Source organism: Saimiri boliviensis, chromosome 7 (assembly GCF_048565385.1).
Source record: "Saimiri boliviensis isolate mSaiBol1 chromosome 7, mSaiBol1.pri, whole genome shotgun sequence".
NCBI classification, from domain to species: domain Eukaryota; kingdom Metazoa; phylum Chordata; class Mammalia; order Primates; family Cebidae; genus Saimiri; species Saimiri boliviensis.
The window spans coordinates 112,024,299-112,046,404 of NC_133455.1; the positions used below are offsets into that span (position 1 = coordinate 112,024,299).

Below are 22,106 nucleotides of genomic sequence, written 5' to 3' on the forward strand. Positions count from 1 at the left end.
TCCTTTCACTTTTCAAAAAACTTTTTCTTATAGTGTTAGTATTTGTTAAAATATTGAATATACTATTTAGTTTTGATACAGTTTTATATATTATTTGTTTTTCTTTTTTCAGGGACTGCTATTATGTGTATGTTTGATCTTCTTTGCCTTTATTTCTTTTTTATTTTAAAAGTTCCTTCTGTTTTTACCTTCTTTCTTGAGGCACTATGTGTTATGTTGTGTTAGTTCATTCCCACGTCTCTTCTAGCTTATTTTAAAATCATGTTTTATGTCTAATACTTTCTTGGGATGAATCACTTCCCTTCTGAGGTTTCCTAATTGTGGTCTATGTCATTCCTTCATATGTTTATCATTTTCTTAATTTCTTTTATCTCAATTAAATATAAGGATACAGTTTATTCTTTTGGTGGGCATGTCTTTCTGGCCCACTTTTTTTGTAAAGATATTATTTTTCTTATTTCTCTTTTTCTTGTTATAATTCTATATGATATTCAATCATGGTCATTTTTCTTTTCTTTTCTTTTCTTTTCTTTTTTTTTTTTTTTTTGAGATGGAGTCTTGCTCTGTTGCCCAGGCTGGAGTGCAGTGGTGCCATCTCAGCAAACTGCAACCTCCACCTCCTGGGTTCAAGCAATTCTCTCCCTCAGCCTCCCTAGTGGCTGGGATTACAGGCACCCCCACCATGGCTGGCTGATTTTGCATTTTTAGTAGAGATGGGGTTTCACTACCTTGACCAGGCTGGTCTTGAACTCCTGACCTCGTGATCCACCCTCCTCAGCCTCTTAAAGTGCTGGGATTACAGGCGTGAGGTACCACGCCCAGCCCATGGTCATTTTTCTTGTTTATTTTTATATAAAATGAACTTTCAGGAAGGAGTAGAGGACTTTCTAGGGTCTGGGGCTTCCTTTTCTGTTGCTGTCACATAGTGATTAAAAACACATGATTTTGGCCAGGTGTGGTGGCTCATGCCTGTAATCCCAGCACTTTGGAAAGCCAAGGAGGGTGGGTCACCTGAGGTCAGGAGTTTGAGACCAGCCTGGACAACACAGTAAAACCCCCTACTCTACTAAAAATATAAAAATTTAGTGAGGTGTGGTGGTGGATGACTGTAATCCCAGCTACTTGGGAGGCTGAGGCAGGAGAATCACTTGAACTGAGGAGGCAGAGGTTACAGTTAGCCAAGATTGTGCTATTGCACTCTTACCCTTGCCTGTGAAATCAAGTGTGTAAAAAGTACTTCTAGTTTCAACTGCTGTTCTCAAATTAGCCTGCTCAACTTCCTACAAGTATCTGTTGGCTCTTTTGGAGTACTACTCTGAGGTCAGCCAGAATACCTGTGGTTTCGCTTAGCTTCCTCCTATCCAAATGCTTGTACCACACAAATCTTGTAAATTAATGGTTTGCCTCCACCTGCTTTCATTGTACGGTTCTTGGGGTATACCTTGTTACCTAGTTTTGTCATAAATGTTATCCAAGCTTTTGGATTTTGCTATACTAGTTGATCTGCCTGTTTTATGTAAGAGATTTAGGGACATTTAAAAACTTGACATCTTAGCATATATAATTCACATAACACAGGAAAATATAAAGTAAAATGGAAAATATAAAATATAAAGTAAAAAGTTTCCCTTTTTCTTTTCCCCATGCTACGCCAGTGGTCCTCCCCAGAAATAACCACTGTAAGCAGTTTAACATCATTCTTTTCTGAACTTTTTCTATATATTTGTGCAAACACACAGACATGCAAACACATAGACACACACATAATCCTTATTCCTCTTACATGCCAGGTACTATTCTAGTGATGGGATATAGCAATGAACAAAAGAGACAGAAGTTTTTTGCTCTTTTAGAATTTGTATAATGTAAAATTCTGATAATAATCAAGTAAAAATACAGAATTTGATAAAGTAATAGAAAATAGGCAGAGGAATCATGGGGGTAGGTAATAGGATTATAATTTTAAATAGGATGTCCACTGATAAGTGCTCATCTTACTAAAAAGATGAGCTGAGTGATTTGACAAAGACCTTAACTTGCCATGAAAGTAGGCCAGGGGAATTTCTGATAAAATGCATTTTAGGCAGAAGCAAGAGCTAGTCCACAAGTTCAGAGGTAGAGCGCAGACTAGCGTGTTTAATGAGCAGCAAAAGGTCGGCAGTGTGGCTGACGCAAAATGAACAGAGAAAGAAGGGAATCAAAGACCTAAAAGGACAATTGCATAAGAACTTTGACTTTGTGGCCGGGCGCGGTGGCTCAAGCTTGTAATCCCAGCACTTTGGGAGGCCGAGGTGGGTGGATCACGAGGTCGAGAGATCGAGACCATCCTGGTCAACATGGTGAAACCCCGTCTCTACTAAAAATACAAAAAATTAGCTGGGCATGGTGGCACGTGCCTGTAATCCCAGCTACTCAGGAGGCTGAGGCAGGAGAATTGCCTGAACCCAGGAGGCGGAGGTTGCGGTGAGCCGAGATCGCGCCATTGCACTCCAGCCTGGGTAACAAGAGCGAAACTCCGTCTCAAAAAAAAAAAAAAAAAAAAAAAAAAAGAACTTTGACTTTGTGTGAGATGAGAGTTAGAGAAGAATCAGAATTTTACGAAATGTTGCAATTTTTTTTAACTTAATATTTTACAGGGAAAAATTAATAGTAACTGGTACATAGTAGGTGACCCAAAATATTTGTTGAATAAATAATCTTTCTAATTCAGAACATAGCATTAAATCAATGTTTACCATTAAGCATAATGTTTTCTGTAGGTTTTTAGCTATATGTTAATGACATTCTTTTATATTTTTTTCTAAATGAGTAGTTCTACATTTTATTAACTACATTTTCTTTATCTGTTTATGTGATCATATACTTTCTTTTTAAGTTTTAAAGTACTGAGTCTTAAATATTTACTTTGTAACCACTAATTTGACTGAATTCTTATTTTGAATTGTTTGTGTGTGTGTATGTTAATTCTCTGGGATTGTATTTATTATTGTATTATTCATTTGAAAAAATAACTATATAACAAAGCTTAATTACAGAGCTTTATTATCAGTATAGAAGATATTATCTTTTCCCCACCATTAATGAGAATGCTTATAATTTTTCACTTTTGAAAGTGTGATGCTTATCTAAGCTTGCATCTATTCTGAGTGTACTAAAATTTTCCAGGAGGAATGGATGTTGAATGTAACCCAGTATGACTTTTCTGGGTTGGCATCTATCAAAGTGATCATGCAATGCCTCCTTTACAACTAATCTGCCATGTCCTCAATGGTAAAAATGTGCTTCAGTTATGTTTAATAATTTTCCCTTGAATTTCATAAAAACTCAAGGCCATTTATCTTTTTCTGGTCTTAAACTTTTTTGAAAAAAAACTCCAAATTATGTCACTGTCATACATCAATTTAGGCCAAAACTTGCAAAGAAAGTTAAAATATGACTCTGATCCCATTATTCATCTCCACAGTGTTCACCATTTCTAAAGATGTTGTTTGTACTTATGAATTTATGAGTACACAGTGCAGTACAAAACATTAATTTATTTCTTCATCAGCACTTTAAAGACATGAGGATAATAATAATAGTAGGAGTATAATACTAATCATGATTTATGGAGGCCCTACCATTAATTCATCAAACATTGATCCAACAGCTATTTACTGAACACATTTTATGTACAGGAGTGGAAAGCTTTAGGGTGATAGTGTGTACTTCACTTCTCATGAAGGTATCAGTTTTAAGTTTTACAAATCATAAATGTTAAGTTTTGACAAACTCACCCTCACAAAATCTCAACTATGCCCATACCTTATTCTTACATTGCCCAACAGTTAAGATGTAAGAAGGCTGAAGATGAAGGACAAGACTTTATGGCAAGCCCATGGTTTGGGAGAACACTGTCACTCAAATCCACCTCCTATCTCTCAGATGTCAGACTTAACTGGTCAGACAAAACAGTGCTGTTAACTATGACTGGACTGGGGACTGGGGCCCTGAGGGTAGTAAATTTCAGGCCTCTGTGAGGATCTGATTTATCCAAGTAATAGTTCCCTGATTTATTTTGTTTAGTGGCAGCATTAGCAGGATTATGCTTTGGATTATCCTTATATTACAGGAATAAAGCAGCAGCTGGGAGGATTTTAGCTTTTAAGTTTCCTAAGGGAAGCCTCCAAACAGTCTTGATAAACACTTTTAACCCTCCCTTGCTAGGCACTGTTCCATGTGCTGGGACTTAGAGGTGAACAAGAGAAATCAGATTTCTGCCCTCAGGAAGTATAGATCCCTTGGCAGGTAGTATACTAAATGCTTCGATCTTTTTATTCTTAGAGAATAGAAGCCAAATTATTTCAGCAATAGATAAGAAAATGACCAGGAGAAGTTAAATGCATACCAAAAGTTGACATAGCCTAAGAAGTAGTAACTGAAGAATTCTACTCATGTTTATCTGATTCCTAAGTCTTTGTTCTCACTGTGGATTTTAAAAAGTGAACAATAATTCAGTTTTGTCGTTCAGAGAAAAAAAGCCAATAACTTGTGGAGTAATCAGGTGAAACAAAGGTACTAAGATGACGATCCTTTAATATTTACATAGAAATAACCCTACGTAAAAAAAAAAGTAGTTCTGCACTGAATTTGTAATCTCTGAAATATATGACCAGTGCTTTCTCTTACTTAAGCTTATGAAATATGCCATCAGATAATTCCCATTTGCTATAAACTTATAATGCACTAAGTATTCAAACATATATTTTTTGAGCAAAAAATTTACTATTCCTAAATGAGTTCAGTGACAATCATTGCTAATGTATTTTGGGTAAATAATAAAACACTTCCTTTCTATGCACGTCTATGATTAAAAATTTTAAATTGTACACATGGAAAAAAGAGCATATGATGATTTTGGTACCACATGGATATAATGTGTACGTAGACATGTGACTCCAAAATTTAAAGTTTACATTCTAATCCTTTAAACAAAATAAGATACTGAAACAGGATCTATGATGTTAATCCTTGGGCTTTGATAGTATGGTACGCCAATTTGAGAAACAGCTATAAACATGCAGATGTTTTTTCTTACAGTGGTCTTTAATCTGAAGACACTAAAGTTAAAGAACATTTATATTTATCTGACATAATCAGGACATTAAAAGTTCCATATGCAGGCTGGGCAAGGTGGCTCATGTCTGTAATCCCAGCACTTTGGGAGGCTGAGATGGGTGGATCATGAGATCAAGAGATTGAGACCCGTCCTGGCCAACATGGTGAAACCCTATCTCTACTAAGAATCCAAAAATTAGCTGGGCGTGGTGGCAAGTGACTGAAATCCTAGCTTCTATAATCCCAACTACTCTGGAGGCTGAGGCAGGAGAAGTGCTTGAACCCTGGAGGCAGAGGTTACAGTGAGCCAAGAGATCATGCCACTGCACTCTAAACTGGCAATAGAGCGAGACTCTGTCCCAAAAAAAAAAAAAAAAAAGAGGTCCATGTGCAGGACTTTTTTCCGTATGATCTGGCACAGTTGTGTCCTGGGAAGAGCACTCATTATGCAAGGAATAAACTTCATTCTAAGCTGTATTACTAGGTCTACCCATGATCTCAAGAAAGTCACTGTCGAACAATTTCAGGAGATTCAACTGTTGCATGTATAAAATGTAGTTGATGACTAATGCCAGTGATCTCAAGAAAGTCATTGTTGAATGACTTCAGGAGACTCAACTGTTGAATTCATAAAACATGATTGATTACTAAACCATGCTATTTTCCAGGATCTTAGTTAGGATCAAATGAGAAACTAGGAAAAGTCTTTGGAAATGAAATAGCACTATGCAAATATTATTTCAGAAAATGTACTACCAATAAGTAAAGAAATAAATGCATATGAGTTTAAGAGGTATCAAACTCTACAAAGAGGGGCACAAGGAAAAATGAATGCACAAATTTGTTGTTCAAAGGAAACTGACTTGTGGTACTCTGTTGAACTCCTACAAGAGAGATATTAGGTAAGGATTAGAACAAGCAGCAGCTCTAGAGTTTATTTTCTTATTTTCTTTCTTTCCCCATCCTCTTTCTCCAGCTTTACAGTTTAGATATTGGTGTAAAGACTTTAACAAACTTAAAGGTCTTTGTTGTTTTCCAAGTAGAAGTTTCAAGTCTTCAGAATTCATGCTACGAGTTCAGTTAGTCTTACGTAAATGTCATCACAGAAACGAAACTGCATACAAACAAGAATTTCAGGCTCTGTGCACTTGATTGGGAGTGGATCATTTTTTTACCTTTTTAGATAGATGCCTTATATAATTGATCAAATCTGGACAAATTGAATCAAGGAACTACGAAGGGCTGATGGCTAATCTTACTATGTATAAAGTGATATGCCAGTGAAATAATATTCTAGTTTTCAATTCTCACTCCCAAAGCCATCTTATTTTATTAATTATATTGAAATGAAGTTGTATGCAAAGCAAAAATAAATAAATAAATAAATCTTAACATGCAACAGTAAAGAAAAATCAGTAGTGATAAGTGGTGCTATAATTAAGGTTATAAAAATCTTTAAAATGTGAAAAATATATTTTAACATGGTAAATGATTGTAGCCTAGTTGCTTGTTAAATCCCTGGTATACAGCAATTGTATGCAATGCATAGGGTCAGAAATACCAACGTGGGTTAACAGATACACAGTGCTGTTGTGCATAAAACAGCTGTTGGGAAACAGCGCCATCTGGACTATTCATCTTGTTTCACTAATGATTTTTGGTACTCTTGGTGGGTACATTAAACTTTTCAAATGCTTTTAACCTTTAGACTGATAGTCTCCTGAAGATTTTAAGATATCTTTTTTCAAAGCTTAATAGCTAAGGTGTATCCTGACTTGGAATTTAGGCAATTTAGGTAAATTCTCAGTTTAATTTATATAATTCAAAAACAGCATTTCACCTACTGCAGAAATTTAGACCAGCAACCACGCTATCAAACATCATAATGAGTGTGACTGGGCCATACAACTGAGGAAGTACAGATGTTATAAGTGGTTATATCTGCAGTTAAAAATCGTTTATAAAGTTAATTTAGTTCAGGTTTCTTATTATAATTAAAAATAATGGGAAACTTTCACAATGAAAGGAGAAATTCTACTTGTTTTAATTTACATTTCCCTTTGAATTTGCTTTCTTATTTAGGAAAAGCTGGTCTCTTGATCATTATTTTCTCTTGGTTCTGTGTCCCCATCTCCCCTTGGTAGTGTTTATTTCTGTAGGTATCGATTGTTAAGCTAAGACAGTGGAAAAAATTGGCTCTTATTCATGGAATTACAACCACAATTTGCAAAGTAGTAAAAAAAAATTAAGAAAATTTGATGACAAAAGAACCCAAGGATTTGCATCTCTGTCCCATGTGCTATTTCTTAATTTTTAAAAGAAACAAGATGTAAGATCACTGAACTATGTTTTGAGACATTTGAGCATAAAGAGTCTTGTCTCACACCCTAGCCATGAGAAATAAATGAGGACTGAGGGAAACAAAGAATTTCTGGAATTGAGTCTGCACACCCTCAGTGGTGCAGGTACTCTGTCTCCTGTGTCTATGATGTGGAGGTCAGATACACTCTCTGGATGCCATCCACATTTCCAACAGCTTCAGCATTGTACTTGTTGGACCGTCACTGTGCCTGGTCTGCCTGATGGCCCCTCCTCAGACTTCTCTCAAAGCTCCAAGTTCACAGAAGAAACTCTAGGCTATTTTTCTGTGAAGGGGTGCCTATGATAGGAATAAGGGTGGGCAACGGAATCCAGTGTGGCTTCGCATGAAGGAACTTGTCCCATAAGGAAAAAGACAGCTAGTTATGTCAAAGGGTTTGCGTCTCTCTGAAATTTAGACTGGGAAAATCGGGCAATGGGCAGGGAAAAGTAAAATATGCTAAACAGAGGTAAACAGAGTAGAAGGCCTGTGTGTTTCCACTAGAAACTCGCTAGGCCCTACTGGTTTCTGGGATTTGTTAGCTTACAGTTTGACTCCATGTATAGCCTTTAATCTCAGGCTACCAGACAGAATTCTTTTGCTGTCAAAATAGCTAATTAATGCAAACAGTTTTTCTTTCTGTTTTGGTTTGTTTTTTGTGTTTTTGATATGGGGTTTTGTTTTGCTTCAAGCTGGCTTCAGCTTTAGCTGAAAAGCAGATCATATACTTACTAAATGAGAATTTATAGGGCAGGCCAAGTGGAATATCTGAGCATACATGAAAAATGTTCTCTCATGCTCTTGGAGGAGAAAATGGATGGAATGAAAAGCACAATCTGTATGTGGGAGGGGAGGTAGGCAGGGAAGTTTATGCTTAATGATCCCAGTCTGATCTGTGAAATAGGCTAGCTCTTTATAAGGACAGCTAACCCAAGGTTTGAGAGTGATTGAAATTTCTGAAATAACCCTTTTGGATAGCATTTAAATGAATGGCTGCCTTTGTTGCCTAGCAGTGGGCTCTGCAGAGATATTACATGAGAGTATCAATTTGCAGGGGACTGAGTCATGATACTTTCTTGATTCTGTTCAATAGCACTCAGCTGTAAGGGGAGTGGAAGAGAGTGAAGGAAACAGAGAGTACTTGATGATGATGTAAAAAGCTTTTGTGGCCAGCAAACCAATTTTACTTTCCATTTTCCCTTTAAATACCATTAATTATAAAGAATTTTTAATGCCACACAGTGTGTAGCATCCTCTGAAACTGTAAGTATCAGCCCTTGACCTAGAATGGGTATGTCCAGGAGTGAGGTAAGATCTTGGGTTGTTCCTAAATAGAGTACATCCTTTGAAAGGCAGGAAAAAGCTGTTTATTGCTTTCAAGTCTCAAATATGATCAAGAGGGGCAGCCTCTTAGTGCTAATATTGTAGTTAGGACCAGGGCGCTTAAAGTAGCTACGCGTGTTATGTCTCAGATGGCTTAGTCTTTGCTTGTGATCCCAATCTGTGAGCCTCATGGAGAAGGGAGAGAGAATTTTCTTGTTTTACTTTTGTCTGTAACACAGTAGTCGTATCACAATAAACGGTAGCATAAAACACTTTTAGCCTATCAGAACAAAGAAATAAAAAGAACAAGGAGTTTAAATACAGAAAGACTCATATGATATGTGTATAACATACTTTTATCTATTCATCTATCTATGAATTAAGGCCACTCACTGAAGCACCAAGACACCAGTGATGAATCCATCACAAAACTTTCTTTTCTTTTTTTTTTTTTTCTGGTGAATTACGTGCAATGCGGTCTGCGCTTAATCTCCTTAAATTTTAAAATCCATGTGATGTCAGAGAACATAGCACAAGATAGCGATATTATTTACACAAAGTAAACAAGTCTACATAATTTTTAAGTTATTTGAATCCTCAGTATTATGTTATTTGGAATTGCATTAAAGTTGTTTTTAATTATTCCAGGCTACTTTTCACAACTTCACTGTATTCATTGTCGAAGGATTTCCAAAAGACATAATACATAAATTGTTTCAGAAATTTATAATATATAAATGACAGATCTTAGGAAACATTTCTGAATGGTAGAGAGTTACAGTTACAATCAATGGAGGCTGCTGGCCCCTCTGTAAGAGATTGTTCATAGCTAAATGGGATGTGTGATAGAAAAAGATCCTCAGTGCTTGATGTATGTATACTGAGCAAGAAACAGAGAGAAATTGAACAGATAGGCTATTTGCACATTAAATCATATGTAAAACTAAACGTATGTAATTGAGTCTTTAAGATTAAGAAAATATGACTGAGATGGGTTCCTGGAAGTTAGGGGATAGTGAGCCTTATGGGGTATTTCTCTGACAAGAAAAAATAAAAGTAGGGAGAGGTACAAGGCATTGTAGAATGGGCCGCAAAAGGAAAAGGAAGGAAGGTAACTTCCAGGGAGTCAGTAGCCAAGTTACCCTTCAGGGATCTCCCAAGGTTGCAAAGCAGATCTGGAACCAAACACCCAGGGGACTCCTGGTGGTGGCATAGAGATAATAGTTTCAGGAAGGAACTTCTGCTCTCTGCTGATGCTTGAGGTATCCCGGATAAGAGGATTAGTGCCTGACAAAGGGTGAAGAATATATCTTTGTCCAACTTCAGCCAATGCAGGCTCTGAAAAACCTTGAGAAGACTATGGTCTGAATTATGAAGCGGTACATTCCTGAGAGGCCACATATGGAAAAGGTGATTTTGAACATAGAGAATGCTCTCTGGTAAATTATTTAACTTCCCTGGGGTCTCAATTACTAGTATAAAAATGTAGATAAAGATATTAATACCTCATAGGATTGTTATGAGAATTAAATACACTGTAAGAAAAGGGCTTGACACACAAGAAGCACTGCATTAAGTTGTAGTTACTCTTTTGCATACTTGATATTTGATGATTAAATTGTATTTTCTGTTAAATAGGGCTTGTTTTACATTCAGATATTCTTAGAAGTGGGGACACTTTCCCTGCTTACTTGGAAGAAATTGATGTAACTAATCAATATATTAATTAAAGTGATATACAAGACAGTAGGTAATTCAGTAATAAATTAAGGACAGCACAAAAGATGGCATGTTCTGGAGAATTATGGAAGAAAAGATTAATGAGTACTGGAATGATCAGAGAAGGTTTCATGGATGAGGTACTAGCTGTCCAGAATATCAAGGGATGGGTGGGATTAAAAGTTAGATCAGACTCTTCCTATAGTCCAGAAATTTTATGATTCCATTGGAGCATTTCTAGTGACGCTAGCAATGAGAGTGAAGCAGACAAAGCAGGAATGAATGTACATTGAGAGAATGGCCTACCCAGAAAAGGATTCATGTGGAATAATGGAGGGAGGGGGCAGGTAGTTAGATAAATCCTGACAAAGACAATCAGATTATAAAGTTTTAGGACGGAAGAGACAGGAGATGGCACAGCAAGGAAAATTACTGAACTGAGAAATAATGTGTCCTAGGTTACATAATTTGATGCCTTTTAAGGTTTCAATGAAGAACAAGTTCTTTATCCCGAAGTAGTAGAAAGAAGTTTAATTAACAGAACATAACATTGGTAAGTGGGAAGATTGGCCTGGCAGAGGTATGCAGGCAGGATCACATGGGCCGGCTCACTGCCATGAGGCTCTGGCTTCAGATCTACGTCCCACATTAGTTCATGTCTTGAATGGGAAGGGGAGATGAGTCACCATAGGCAAGGTCACTCATATCCAAGATCATGCTCTTTACAGATCTGGGTGTGTCCCCTGAAGTAGAGGGATAGGAAGAGATGGAATTCTGGCAGATGAATAAACCTATTCACATTTTTCTTTTGGTCAGAGCCTGAAAGAATTTTGTTCATCCTAATAAATATATGGCTTTTCCTTTTTCAGGAGGAACTAACAGTAAGCTACAGCACTATCACTGTTCTGCCCAAACAGTGACATATCTCGAACACGCCCTGCCTACCAGCTTTGTGTTCTCTACCTTCCCTAGCTCTCTTCATGCTCCTCCTCTGCCTTCCCATCCAGTCCCACTGACATGTCAATCATTGTATCTGCCATGCTGCAGCCATTTTAAAGAAAAGAGTACCACTCAGAGCTTCTCCTAAAGGGATACCCTGACGGGGCTATTTTTGGTACTATGCAAACCCAGTTGCATGGGATGGAGTTTTGTACTGGGATTAGACAGCCAGAGGGAAAGGAGTAAGTTCCTGCTGATGTGGTCCCCCAAAGCTGCCTTTAATTTTGAAGGCCCTTCCAGGCTCAATGACAGCTGCCCTTCTGCTCTTCCTCAGGTTTTCCCTGCGTTTTCTCATGCAAGACACCCATCCCCATTAGTTGAGATAACTGTAGAGTTCCTGATCCTTGAAATAAAGGATCTAAAATACCTTCCCAAGTCTTCAAGTTAGTGTCATAGGCCACAGTCAAACATCAATTACTTGTAATTTTGTGAGTAGATGTAAACAAATGCTTCTTTCATAGGTCACTGTACTATTAAAGGGCATTTTTTAAGACTAAGACAAACCTGCTAGACTTCCCTAAGAAATCTCTAGCAGGAAGGTAGGTTTTTATTTATTTTTAATTTTTATTATTTTTTTTTTGCAGCAACTCTTCTTGGAGTTCCATAATCACATCACATAATTTCCAATATTGAGTAATGGAAAAACCCAAGAGGAGAGGGACCAGAAGACCTGGGCCCTAGTTCTAGCACTGTTTCTTGCTACTTCTGCTAATCATGGACAAGACAATAATCTGGATCTCAGTTTTCTCATTTGAATGTCTACTATCAGAATAAATAAACTATGAGGGCTCTTCCAGCTGTACTATTTTGTGATTCTGTCACATTGCTTCTTTTCAACAAGGGCAGCCTACCCATTGAAGTTCATGAAACAGAAATCCCTGAGCCAAGTGAAATTCCTTAAGTGTGTAAGACATCCCCATGAAGCCACGCTGCCACCATTGGAATGGGAAGCAATTTTTTGCTGTATATTCTGGAATGGGGAGGGAAAAAGTAAAACTTGGAAGAGGTTTTATTATAATCATCATTTTCTTTAAAGCATACATTTCACTAAAAGAATATAATCTCTGTTTATAAATTTCCAGTGGAAAATGTGAGAACAATTAAGAGTTAGACTCAAGATCATAATTAAGAGGTTACAAGAAAGAAGGAATGTAGTTTTTCTCTACTGTTTGTAGGAAAATAATTAGTTAACATTTATTGAGCACATAAAATTTGCCAGGAATTATATATCCATTTAAAAAGAAAAATTCAAAAGGATCTTATAAAATGCACTGCCCTCTTGATCATGATTTGAGATCTAATTGATATTCATCGTATTCTGTGTAGACTCTTACCTTGATATACACTAGTGTTTTGCTAGGCTTGTTCAACAAAAAGTAGATTAAAAGTAGAAGAGAGTCACACAGGTCTTTGACCAAATATCCCAATATTTGTATTGTCTTATAGATGAAAGTAGTGAGTACATATCTCATCATAAATCTCTCTTTCCAAATTGTTTTTCTGGACATAGTTCAAGTAGAACAACCAATTTATTTACGTCAGCTCTTGCTCTTTTCAATGATCTCTTACTGAGCAATCTGTTAGATGGAGAGGCTGGTTAGCAAACAATGGCATGCTGCAGAAACTCGGACTAGGGCCTTCTGCTAGACATTCACATTGCTTCCTTTCTGCTCTTTGGAAAAGGGAACACAAGCTTATTCTAGAAACAACAGCTTCATACCAATGACTGGTCAACCTGAAATCATCTCCAATGTGGAACGTGTGTCGGTGTACATTCAGGCACGCATGCACACACATTCATAGCTGATCTTACTTGGTAAAATGACTTGTTGCTTCCAGGTCTGTGTCTTGCGGACGAAGATTATTATATACATATTTCAGGTCTTGGATTCCACTTAGCTCAGGCAGTCCTGCATACAGCATCTTATCCATAGCAAGAACAAACAAAGCAAAAAAGAAGACAGAATAAATGCAGATAAAATCAAGCTTACTTGATTAATTCTACCCAGAGACATCTAAACCCAAGTTTGCATGGCATGTCTTTCAGTGTATACACATGAATGCATATAAGTTCATGCTTTTTAACCTCTCCTATTAAGTAGTAGAGACAACAACAACAACATTTACAATAAAAGAACCACTGTGATTGGCAAAATTTTTGTAGATCAATAATTCAGTTTTATCCTCATCATAAATCAGTAAAGTAAGCATGATAATATTATCCCCATGTGAGAATTTGTGGACCCACCATTTAAAATCTATGTGATTTTGAAAAAGTTCCTTAACCTCTTTGAGTCTTCATTTTCTCATTTTAAAAATAGATCCAAAATGAGAAAGAGCTCTATGCATTACAAAATATTACACAGAAATTATAAAATAATATCCATTGTAAAGAAGAAAACCTTAATCTCCATAAAACTGTAAGTGATATGTCTAGGTCAAATGATGTGCAAACATAAGAGTGTAAAACTCGCCACTATGGTTCTTAATCCTGTTTTCTTTTATGACTCCCTGACTCTCACTATAAGAATACAATTTTCCCCACATAAATGGTGAATGTACTTACTAAGGCAATAAATAATTAAGGATAAATTGTATAAGGTATTTTTCTGCTAATTTTCAGGAAGATATTTTGTTTATATTACAGTGTAGACTGAAGGAATTATTATCTCTTTAATTGTAGACAATTTTTTTGAGAAAATAATAGAACTTTCTAAACTAAGTTTGAACTTTGCAAAAAAAGAACACTGTTATCAATACCTCTATGACTAATATGATAAATTATTTACTGCTCTGGAAAAAAGGCCCTCTTATAATAAGTTAAGAATAATACTGTTGATCTTTAAAACAAAGGGTAAAGTGAGGATATGGTTTTGGAAGATGGGTGAAATTGTGATTAACTTGATAAAGTTCAAATGAGAAAAAGAATGGTTTAAAAACTATTCTTGTTTTCCACCATCCCCACCCAGGCTGAGGAAGCAGCATATATAGGAAAGCGAGATGTACAAAGGAAAGCAAGATGTCTTAATGTGGCTGAAGAAGGAAATCCAGGCTGGCCTTCTGGAACTGAGTATTACGTGGGTGAGCAGCAAGAGATAGGGATGAGAAGGCACGTAGGGGAGGGGGAGGGAAAGCTTTTTTTTTTTTTTTTTTTAAAAAAGAAAAAGCAAGTAGGATAAGACATTCTGGCAACATTAAGGATTTTGTACTCTATCCTAAAGTACAAAAAAAAAAAAAAAAAAAAGAGAGAGAGAGAGAGAGAGAGAGAGAAAGCTCTTTTAAGTGTTTTAACATGAGAGTAAGAGATTTGTGTTTTGAAAGCTCATTGTCGTTACACATGGTAAATGGACTAAAATGAGGCCCAGTAAGAGGCTAGGTTGGGAGACTGGTTAGGAACGAAGATCAGTCATTGGATTTTAAATAAATGTAGAAAGTAGAATTGAGAAAACTGGGAGACAGATTGGACATATTGAGAGGGCTGCGAGTGGCCCAAATCACATGCTGTAATACAGATTTGGCTGTCATTAGCATATAAATGATCATTGAAACCAAGTAGATGGATGAGGGACTCCTGGAGAGTTGTCAACTGTCTCTCCTCCTGGATGATCTATTAGCATCTTAAACTCATGATATCTAAATTAGAGCAAATTCTCTTCTCACATAAACTTTTCCTTCTTTTTTCTGTTTCATTTATGCTGCCACCACTGCTCAACTAACAAGAAACTCTTATCTTCTTTGATTCTCTCTTTTTCCTGGTTCCTATGATCAATCACTTAATTCTATTAAAATCACTCCTCAGTAGTCTCTTATATTCACCCTCCGTTTTCATTGTTATTATCATTGTTCTAATTCAGCCCTTCATCTTCATTTGCCTAGATATCTGGAATAACTTTTTTCTTGTTCTCCAATCCTTTCTCTTTAATTACATGACTTCTGTTATCTGCCTAAGATCCAAGCTAGATAATGGCACTTCTTCATTATAAGCATACAAACTTCTAATTCTCAAAGGTCTAGGTACTAAAGTCTAAAATCCTCATTTTGTTCTTTTATAATCACATTGTAACCTATCACTCCAACCTCATCTTCTACAGAGATTTCCATCTGTAGCACAGACTGGGGACACTTGATTAACCTTCATTTCCTACATGTCATGCCCATGCTCATTAAACCTCCACACATACACTTTTCTCTCAGCCGGAATTGCTTTTTCTCTCTTTCTTTGTCTACTAAAATTCTTTTTCAAGGCTCAGCTTAAATACATCTTCCTCCTTGAAGCATCACTGATCCTCTTGATGAGATTTAATGACTACTTTCTTTGTACAATCACATCTTGGTTCTACTTCTTTCACAGTACGTACTGCTTCCCAGCTTTTATTGTGTTTTGTTCTTATGTATGTTTGTCATGTTAGATCTTAAGTTCTTTCAGAACAGGAACTGGGTTTGTATTTAATGTTGAACTGTACACACTGCTCAGCATGGTGCTTTGTAAATAGCTAGATTTTAATAAATGTCTGGAATAATGAATGCATGAATAAATGAATTAAAAAATACCTGATTCAGGCTACAGTAACCAAAAGAGCATGGTACTGGTACAAAAATAGGCACTTTGGAACAAAGTAGCCCAGAAATAAGGCCACACAATTATGACCATCTGATCTTTGACTAAGCTTACAAAAACAAGCAGTGGGAAAAGAACTCTCTATTCAATAAATGGTGTTGGGATAACTGGCTAGCCATATGCAGAGAAGGAAGCTGGACCCCTTCCTTACACCATGTACAAAAATCAACTCAAAATGAATTAAAGACTTAAATTTAAAATGTAAAACTATAAAAACCTGAAAGACAACCTAGGCAATACCATCTTAGACATAGGAATAGGCAAAGATTTCATGAGAAAGACACCAAAAGCAATTGCAATGAGCGCAAAAATTGGCAAGTGAGATCTAACTAAACTTAAGAGCTTCTGCACAGTAAAAGAAACTATCAACAGGGTAAACATGCAACCTAAAGAACGAGAGAAAATATATGCAAACTATGCATCTGACAAAGGTCTAATATCCAGCATCTCTAAGAAACTTAAACAAATTTACAACTGAAAAACAAAAAACCCCATTAAAAAGTGGGCAAAGGACATGAACAGACACTTTGCAAAAGAAGATACATGTGGCCAACAAGCATATGAAAAAAAGTTCAATATCACTGATCACTAGAGAAATGCAAATCAAAACCACAATGAGATACCATCTCACACAAGTCAGAATGGCTATTACTAAAAAGTCAGAAAATAACAGATGCTGGCGAGGTTGCTGAGAAAGGGAACACTTACACACTGTTGGTTGGAGTATAAATTAGTTCAATCATTGTGAAAAGCAGTGTGGTGATGCCTCAAAGAGCTAAAAGCAGAACTACTAGACACAGCAATCTCACTGCTGGGTATATCATTCTACCGTAAAGACACATGCATATGAATGTTCACTGCAGCACTATTTACAATAGCAAAGACATGGAATCAACCTAAATGTCCATCAATGACAGAGTGGATAAAGAAAATGTGGCACATATATACCATAGAATACTATGAAGCCTTACAAAAAAATGAGATCATGTCTTTCGCTGGAATATGGATGGAGTTGGAGGCTATTATTCCTGGCAAACTAATGCAGAAACAGAGCATATACAAGCATGTTCTCACTTATAAGTGGGAGCTAAATGGTGAGAACTCATGAACACAAAGAAACAACAGGCACTAGGGCCTACTTGAGGGGGGAGGGTGGATGGAGGGTGAGGAGCAGAAAAGATAACTAGTGGGTACTGGGCTTAACATCTAGGTGATGAAATAATCTATACAACAAATCCTTGTGACAAAAGTTTATGTAATAAACCTTCACATGTACCCCTGAAACTAAAATAAAGTTTAAAATAAGAGAGGAAAAAAATATTTCATGCTATTAGGCAATGAAAACCTACAATTAGCAAATTCAATGCTGACTACTAAACTTAACAAAATCGACAATAGGAAGACACATTCCCGATAGCCACTAGAATCTAGATTAGCTTTTATCTTACTAGTTCTGTATGAAGAACCACTTGGGGAAGAGTGTCTGCTTTTCTGAGCATAACCATCCATCCTCTAAAGACAGGCTTCTTTTGTAGGGTCTGAATTGGATTCCAATTTCTCTGGATACCCTGAATTCACACCTGCTTGGTTAGAACTCTTATCAAACATTTCTCTGGAAAGTGGATCTTACATTTACTCGTTCCCTTGCCAACACCCACACACATAACACACACATACACACACTAACTGCCAAACACAGACTGCTTCAAAGCAGGTGAACCTATAATAGTTCTCTTCCTACCATATCTAACTAAAGGTAACATGTGCCAGGTTTGCCCTTATTAATGTGTTCTATTCCTTGGAGAGGAGACTTTGAGTGTTGACTCTGTAAATCAAGTAAGAATGGCCTCTTAGCTGGGTGCACTTAGCTATGTCTCTTCTCTGACCCCTAGCCACATTGTTCAGGTGCCTCCTACTCTAGATTGCCTGGGTATTAACTTTAATTGGGGCAATAGCAAAGGGAAAGGAAGACTAGAACAGGAAGTGAACAGATCCAGGTAATGAACAGATATGTTCCTTTCCAAAGGTCAGGAACATTTCTGAAGTCTTTACTTCTGTTTTCTTCCTACTAAGTCCTAATCTATTTGAATAGCTATGCTTGGAGAAGCAGCCACTCTTCCCATCACATAGAGAAATTAGGAAGATTTCTGATGGGAAATATCTGATATAATAATGGGTGTGATAAACATTTTAAAGTGGGCAAATGGTCTCTGTGTTCTCTGGGAGCCTTCCATAATAGCTGATATTGATTTTTTAATGAGAGAAAAGCTGATGAAACACAGGCTTTTATTTTTGTGAACTCAGCCAGCAACACTCTTGGGTCTCCTACAGATGTTACTTTTAAGCAAGATGGGAATTTCATAGATTGCTTTTTTCCCTGCTTTTCCCAGGAGTAAATAAAAAGCAGTATGGATGTCTGGAAACGTGGTGCTCTCTACCAAGGATGAGCCATTAACTCAGTAGTGGACCCACCAAATGCTTGTGCCCCACGATCTCAGGGACTGACCATTTGCCCAAGATAAAATTTATGACCCATGTCAAGTGTTTCTCAAGTTGTAACTGGGTCATGGTAAGTAGAATGGATTCTTTTTAAAGAATTTGACATAAAAGAGTCAGGTTGAGACAGAATTAACAAATAGATTATATACATAAGTAGAAAATATTATTTCATACATTTAAACTTGTTTTTATTTTATAAGAAGCTACACCAAAGAAAGTGTGGTCCTAAATCCTTCACTACATGCTTTGATAATCTATAGAGTCCCATAGGATATACAACTGAGAAGAGAGTTGAGAGGTAAATGACCAGAAACTGAGGTAATAACACACTGCTAATTTACATGTATTTATTCATTAGCTTAATTGGCCCACATTGCTTCTGATCTCTATTGCAATTTTGTGAGAACCTAAATCTAAGATTATATGTTTACTCTGAATTAGTGCCTTTCACTGCCAAATTTTCTTCCTTAGCCTAAAAGAGCTGAATAATTAGAGCACAGAAATTTTTTTGGATATAGTATATTCCAGAAATTTTCAACAACTCATTAATGAGAAATCATTTCAATACTTATGATTAAAATACCATATAGCTTCTTTTAAATAAATATCACTATATATACTCCTCGGTAATTGTTTAATAGATCATAACTCTTATGCGGAATCCATTGTTAAGATATGTAGAAAAGTTTATTAAACAAGAGAAAAAAAGCCTACTGATAGCTTTCTGAATCTACTTTTTTTTCAATGTGTTGTTCTTTCATATTATTTTAACATGCTCAGTTTTCATCAGCATAATTTTAGTGTTACCTGAGAAAGAGCATAACTTATATTTGTGCTTTTCTGTTTGGAGTTTATTTTTGAAATATCTGGAGAAGATTAAAGCAATTTGGTACTACTCATCATATGTAGTTATTTATAGCATTGTAGGCATTTAGAAATGCTGGACACCTTGATCTCTTATGTAAATAGCATTTATCTTCCTCATTAAATTAAAAATTTTAACACTCTGGGTCTCATATGTTAATGTATCCTTTGCAGTTTCTGGCCTGTAGTAAACACTCAAGAGCTCATGAATTCATAAGCTAGAGCCTGCTGGAGTCCAAGGAGAAGGAGACTTGATACTACCTGGATATTTATTATATAAATGAGGTCAAAATCACAGACCTAGTAGTCCTTGTAGGTTTTTGTGTGTGTGTGTGTGTGTGTGTGTGTGTGTGTGTGTGTGTGTGTGTGTGTATGGTACAGACACATTATAAACTGTAAGTCATCTCATATTTGCAACAGAACTGAGAGACAGAAGGTAGATCTACCAATAAGAATCCTTGGCTGTTACTGAAAAGCCAACTTGAAGATTTTGGAGATGGGTAGAACTTTATATATCCACTTCACACAAGAAGAAACCAGTATCTTGGCATATAAAGGACATGTTTATAATATTTTTAGACATACTTATCTTTCAAGGCAAAGTGGAGAGAAGTAAGGTGAATATATTGTTTGAACGTTAAAACAAGAATCCAAATCACATCTGCTTTTCAACAAAGTCAACATTTGTTCTGTACTAACCAATGGAACTTTTCTGTGGTGATGGAAGTTTCCTATCTGTGCTGACCAATATGGTATCACTAAGCCAAACATGGGTACTGAGCAATTGAAATGTGACCAGTGAAATTGAAGAGTGGAATTTTAAGTTGTGTTTAATAAATATGAATTTAAATATAAGCAAATCGTGACTAGAGGATATTACATTAAACAGTGTTCTTATAAATTAACAAGGATCTAGTATAATAATATAAATGAATTGAAGTCTACTAAATGGCAAGTACTGTGCTTAGTGCTTTATATTAATGGCCTGTTAGGGTTATGAAATTTAAATGAATTAATACACACAAAGCACCTAGCACAGTGCCTGGGCCATGCAAACAATTCACTATTAGGTGATTTATTCATTAACTCTACAAGGTAGATGTTATCTTCATTTAATAGATAAGGAAACAGTCTTTGGGGGTTAAGTAACATGTCCTGAAGAATGCAGCCAGTAAAATGCCAAACTGGGATTGAAACCCAGAAAGGTCTGCCTACCAAGTTTGTGCCCTTAACATCTGGTAGAATTATTGTCATCTGGAAGCTCTGAATTAGTTATTTTTCATAGACTCCAAATCCCATGCTGATAGACCAAATGTATGTTTCCCATGTATAGTTTGCTGTAATCACTAGTGTGTATGTATGTGCCTAGAGCAATCACTATATCCCTCTCCTAGAAGATATTTCTACCAGATTTTTCTTCCTTCATGGTGCATATCTGGCCTCCATCTCTTTAAATCGGGCAATGGAATAAAACCTTAAAATTTCCCCTGTTGGTCACAAGAGAGTGTGTAGGACCATGACTCAGTTTACCTAATGCACACCACTGAAAGTTGAGTTGCTAGCAACTCATTTTCCACTTTTGACCCTCAGTTTCTTAATGTGGGAAATAGGCAAGTGATCAAAGGTGGAGTTTGGAATGGAGAGCCAGGGAAAATTCTTGCCTGGTCTACATTTAGATTGTCTACATTATTACAAGGCATTTTTGAAAGATCCTAATGCCCAATACGAGTGAAGGCATTATTTTTAAAATTACTGTCCTTGAACATTAGTCAAAATATAGTGGAATAACCCCTAAATGCATCCATATTGTTACGAATAGGAATGTTTGAGACAATAACTCTGAACTAACATATTAAATTATTAAGAAATATGTTTGTAAGCTGTACAATGGTACTCTTAGTTAGCTTATTCATTTCTGTTTTGAATAGCTCCTTGGGGAACTCCAAGCCATTAGCAAAAATAGAATACTGAAGCAGAGACATAAATGAAGCTTATTATTTTTGTTTTTTTTTCCCCCCAGTGGACTTACCATTTCTAGCAGATTCAAGAGCAGTTGGCTGTGCTTTCTGATAATATTATAAGCATGACAGCAAAGTTCCACAAAATCTTGAAAATGCTGTGGGTTTTTCCCACCCTCTGTAATAAAGTATTCCATCTCTGAAGTAAAAATAAAAGGAGCTCGGTCCCTATAAACCAAAAACAGTAGCAATCATTCGAAGGAAGAGAAATGGTTTGTCAGGTTAGATCAGGCAGTTGTAACAATTTATTTTCATTTGAATTTTCTTGTTATGTTTTTCTCTACTGTAATAGATAAACTTCCTTCATTGTGAGACAGCTTAAGAAACTTACTAATTGTAGGATTTGAATAACTGGGATGCAATAGAGAGAAAAGAATACAATATTTTACAATGTCAACCTATATTGTCTGAAATGTTTAAATTACATTTAGAGGGGAATATTATTCATTAAAAGTAACATGAAGGCCAATTAATAGTGTAGGTGATATTTATTGTCTTTATAAAATGTACATTTTCTGAAAAAAAGTTTCCTTATATGAAGACCCTTAGGAAAAAAATTTCTGGCAAAAGCTAAGAAAAAAGAAGACGTTACCAATTCAGTGGCATATGC

At 36.3% G+C, this 22,106-nt stretch overlaps 1 protein-coding gene across 3 annotated transcripts in view; it reads right to left on the reverse strand.

Moving 5' to 3' along the window:
* Positions 1–22,106, reverse strand: part of PIK3C2G (phosphatidylinositol-4-phosphate 3-kinase catalytic subunit type 2 gamma) — a 381,818-nt gene that overhangs the window by 85,114 nt on the left and 274,598 nt on the right. For all 3 annotated transcript variants that reach the window (XM_074403237.1, XM_074403236.1, XM_039461721.2), the window contains exons 25-26: positions 21,508–21,664; positions 13,311–13,420 (exon numbers count right to left, since the gene is read on the reverse strand). In XM_074403237.1, the coding sequence (XP_074259338.1) occupies positions 13,311–13,420; positions 21,508–21,664 (267 nt within the window). The remainder of the gene's footprint in view (positions 1–13,310; positions 13,421–21,507; positions 21,665–22,106) is intronic.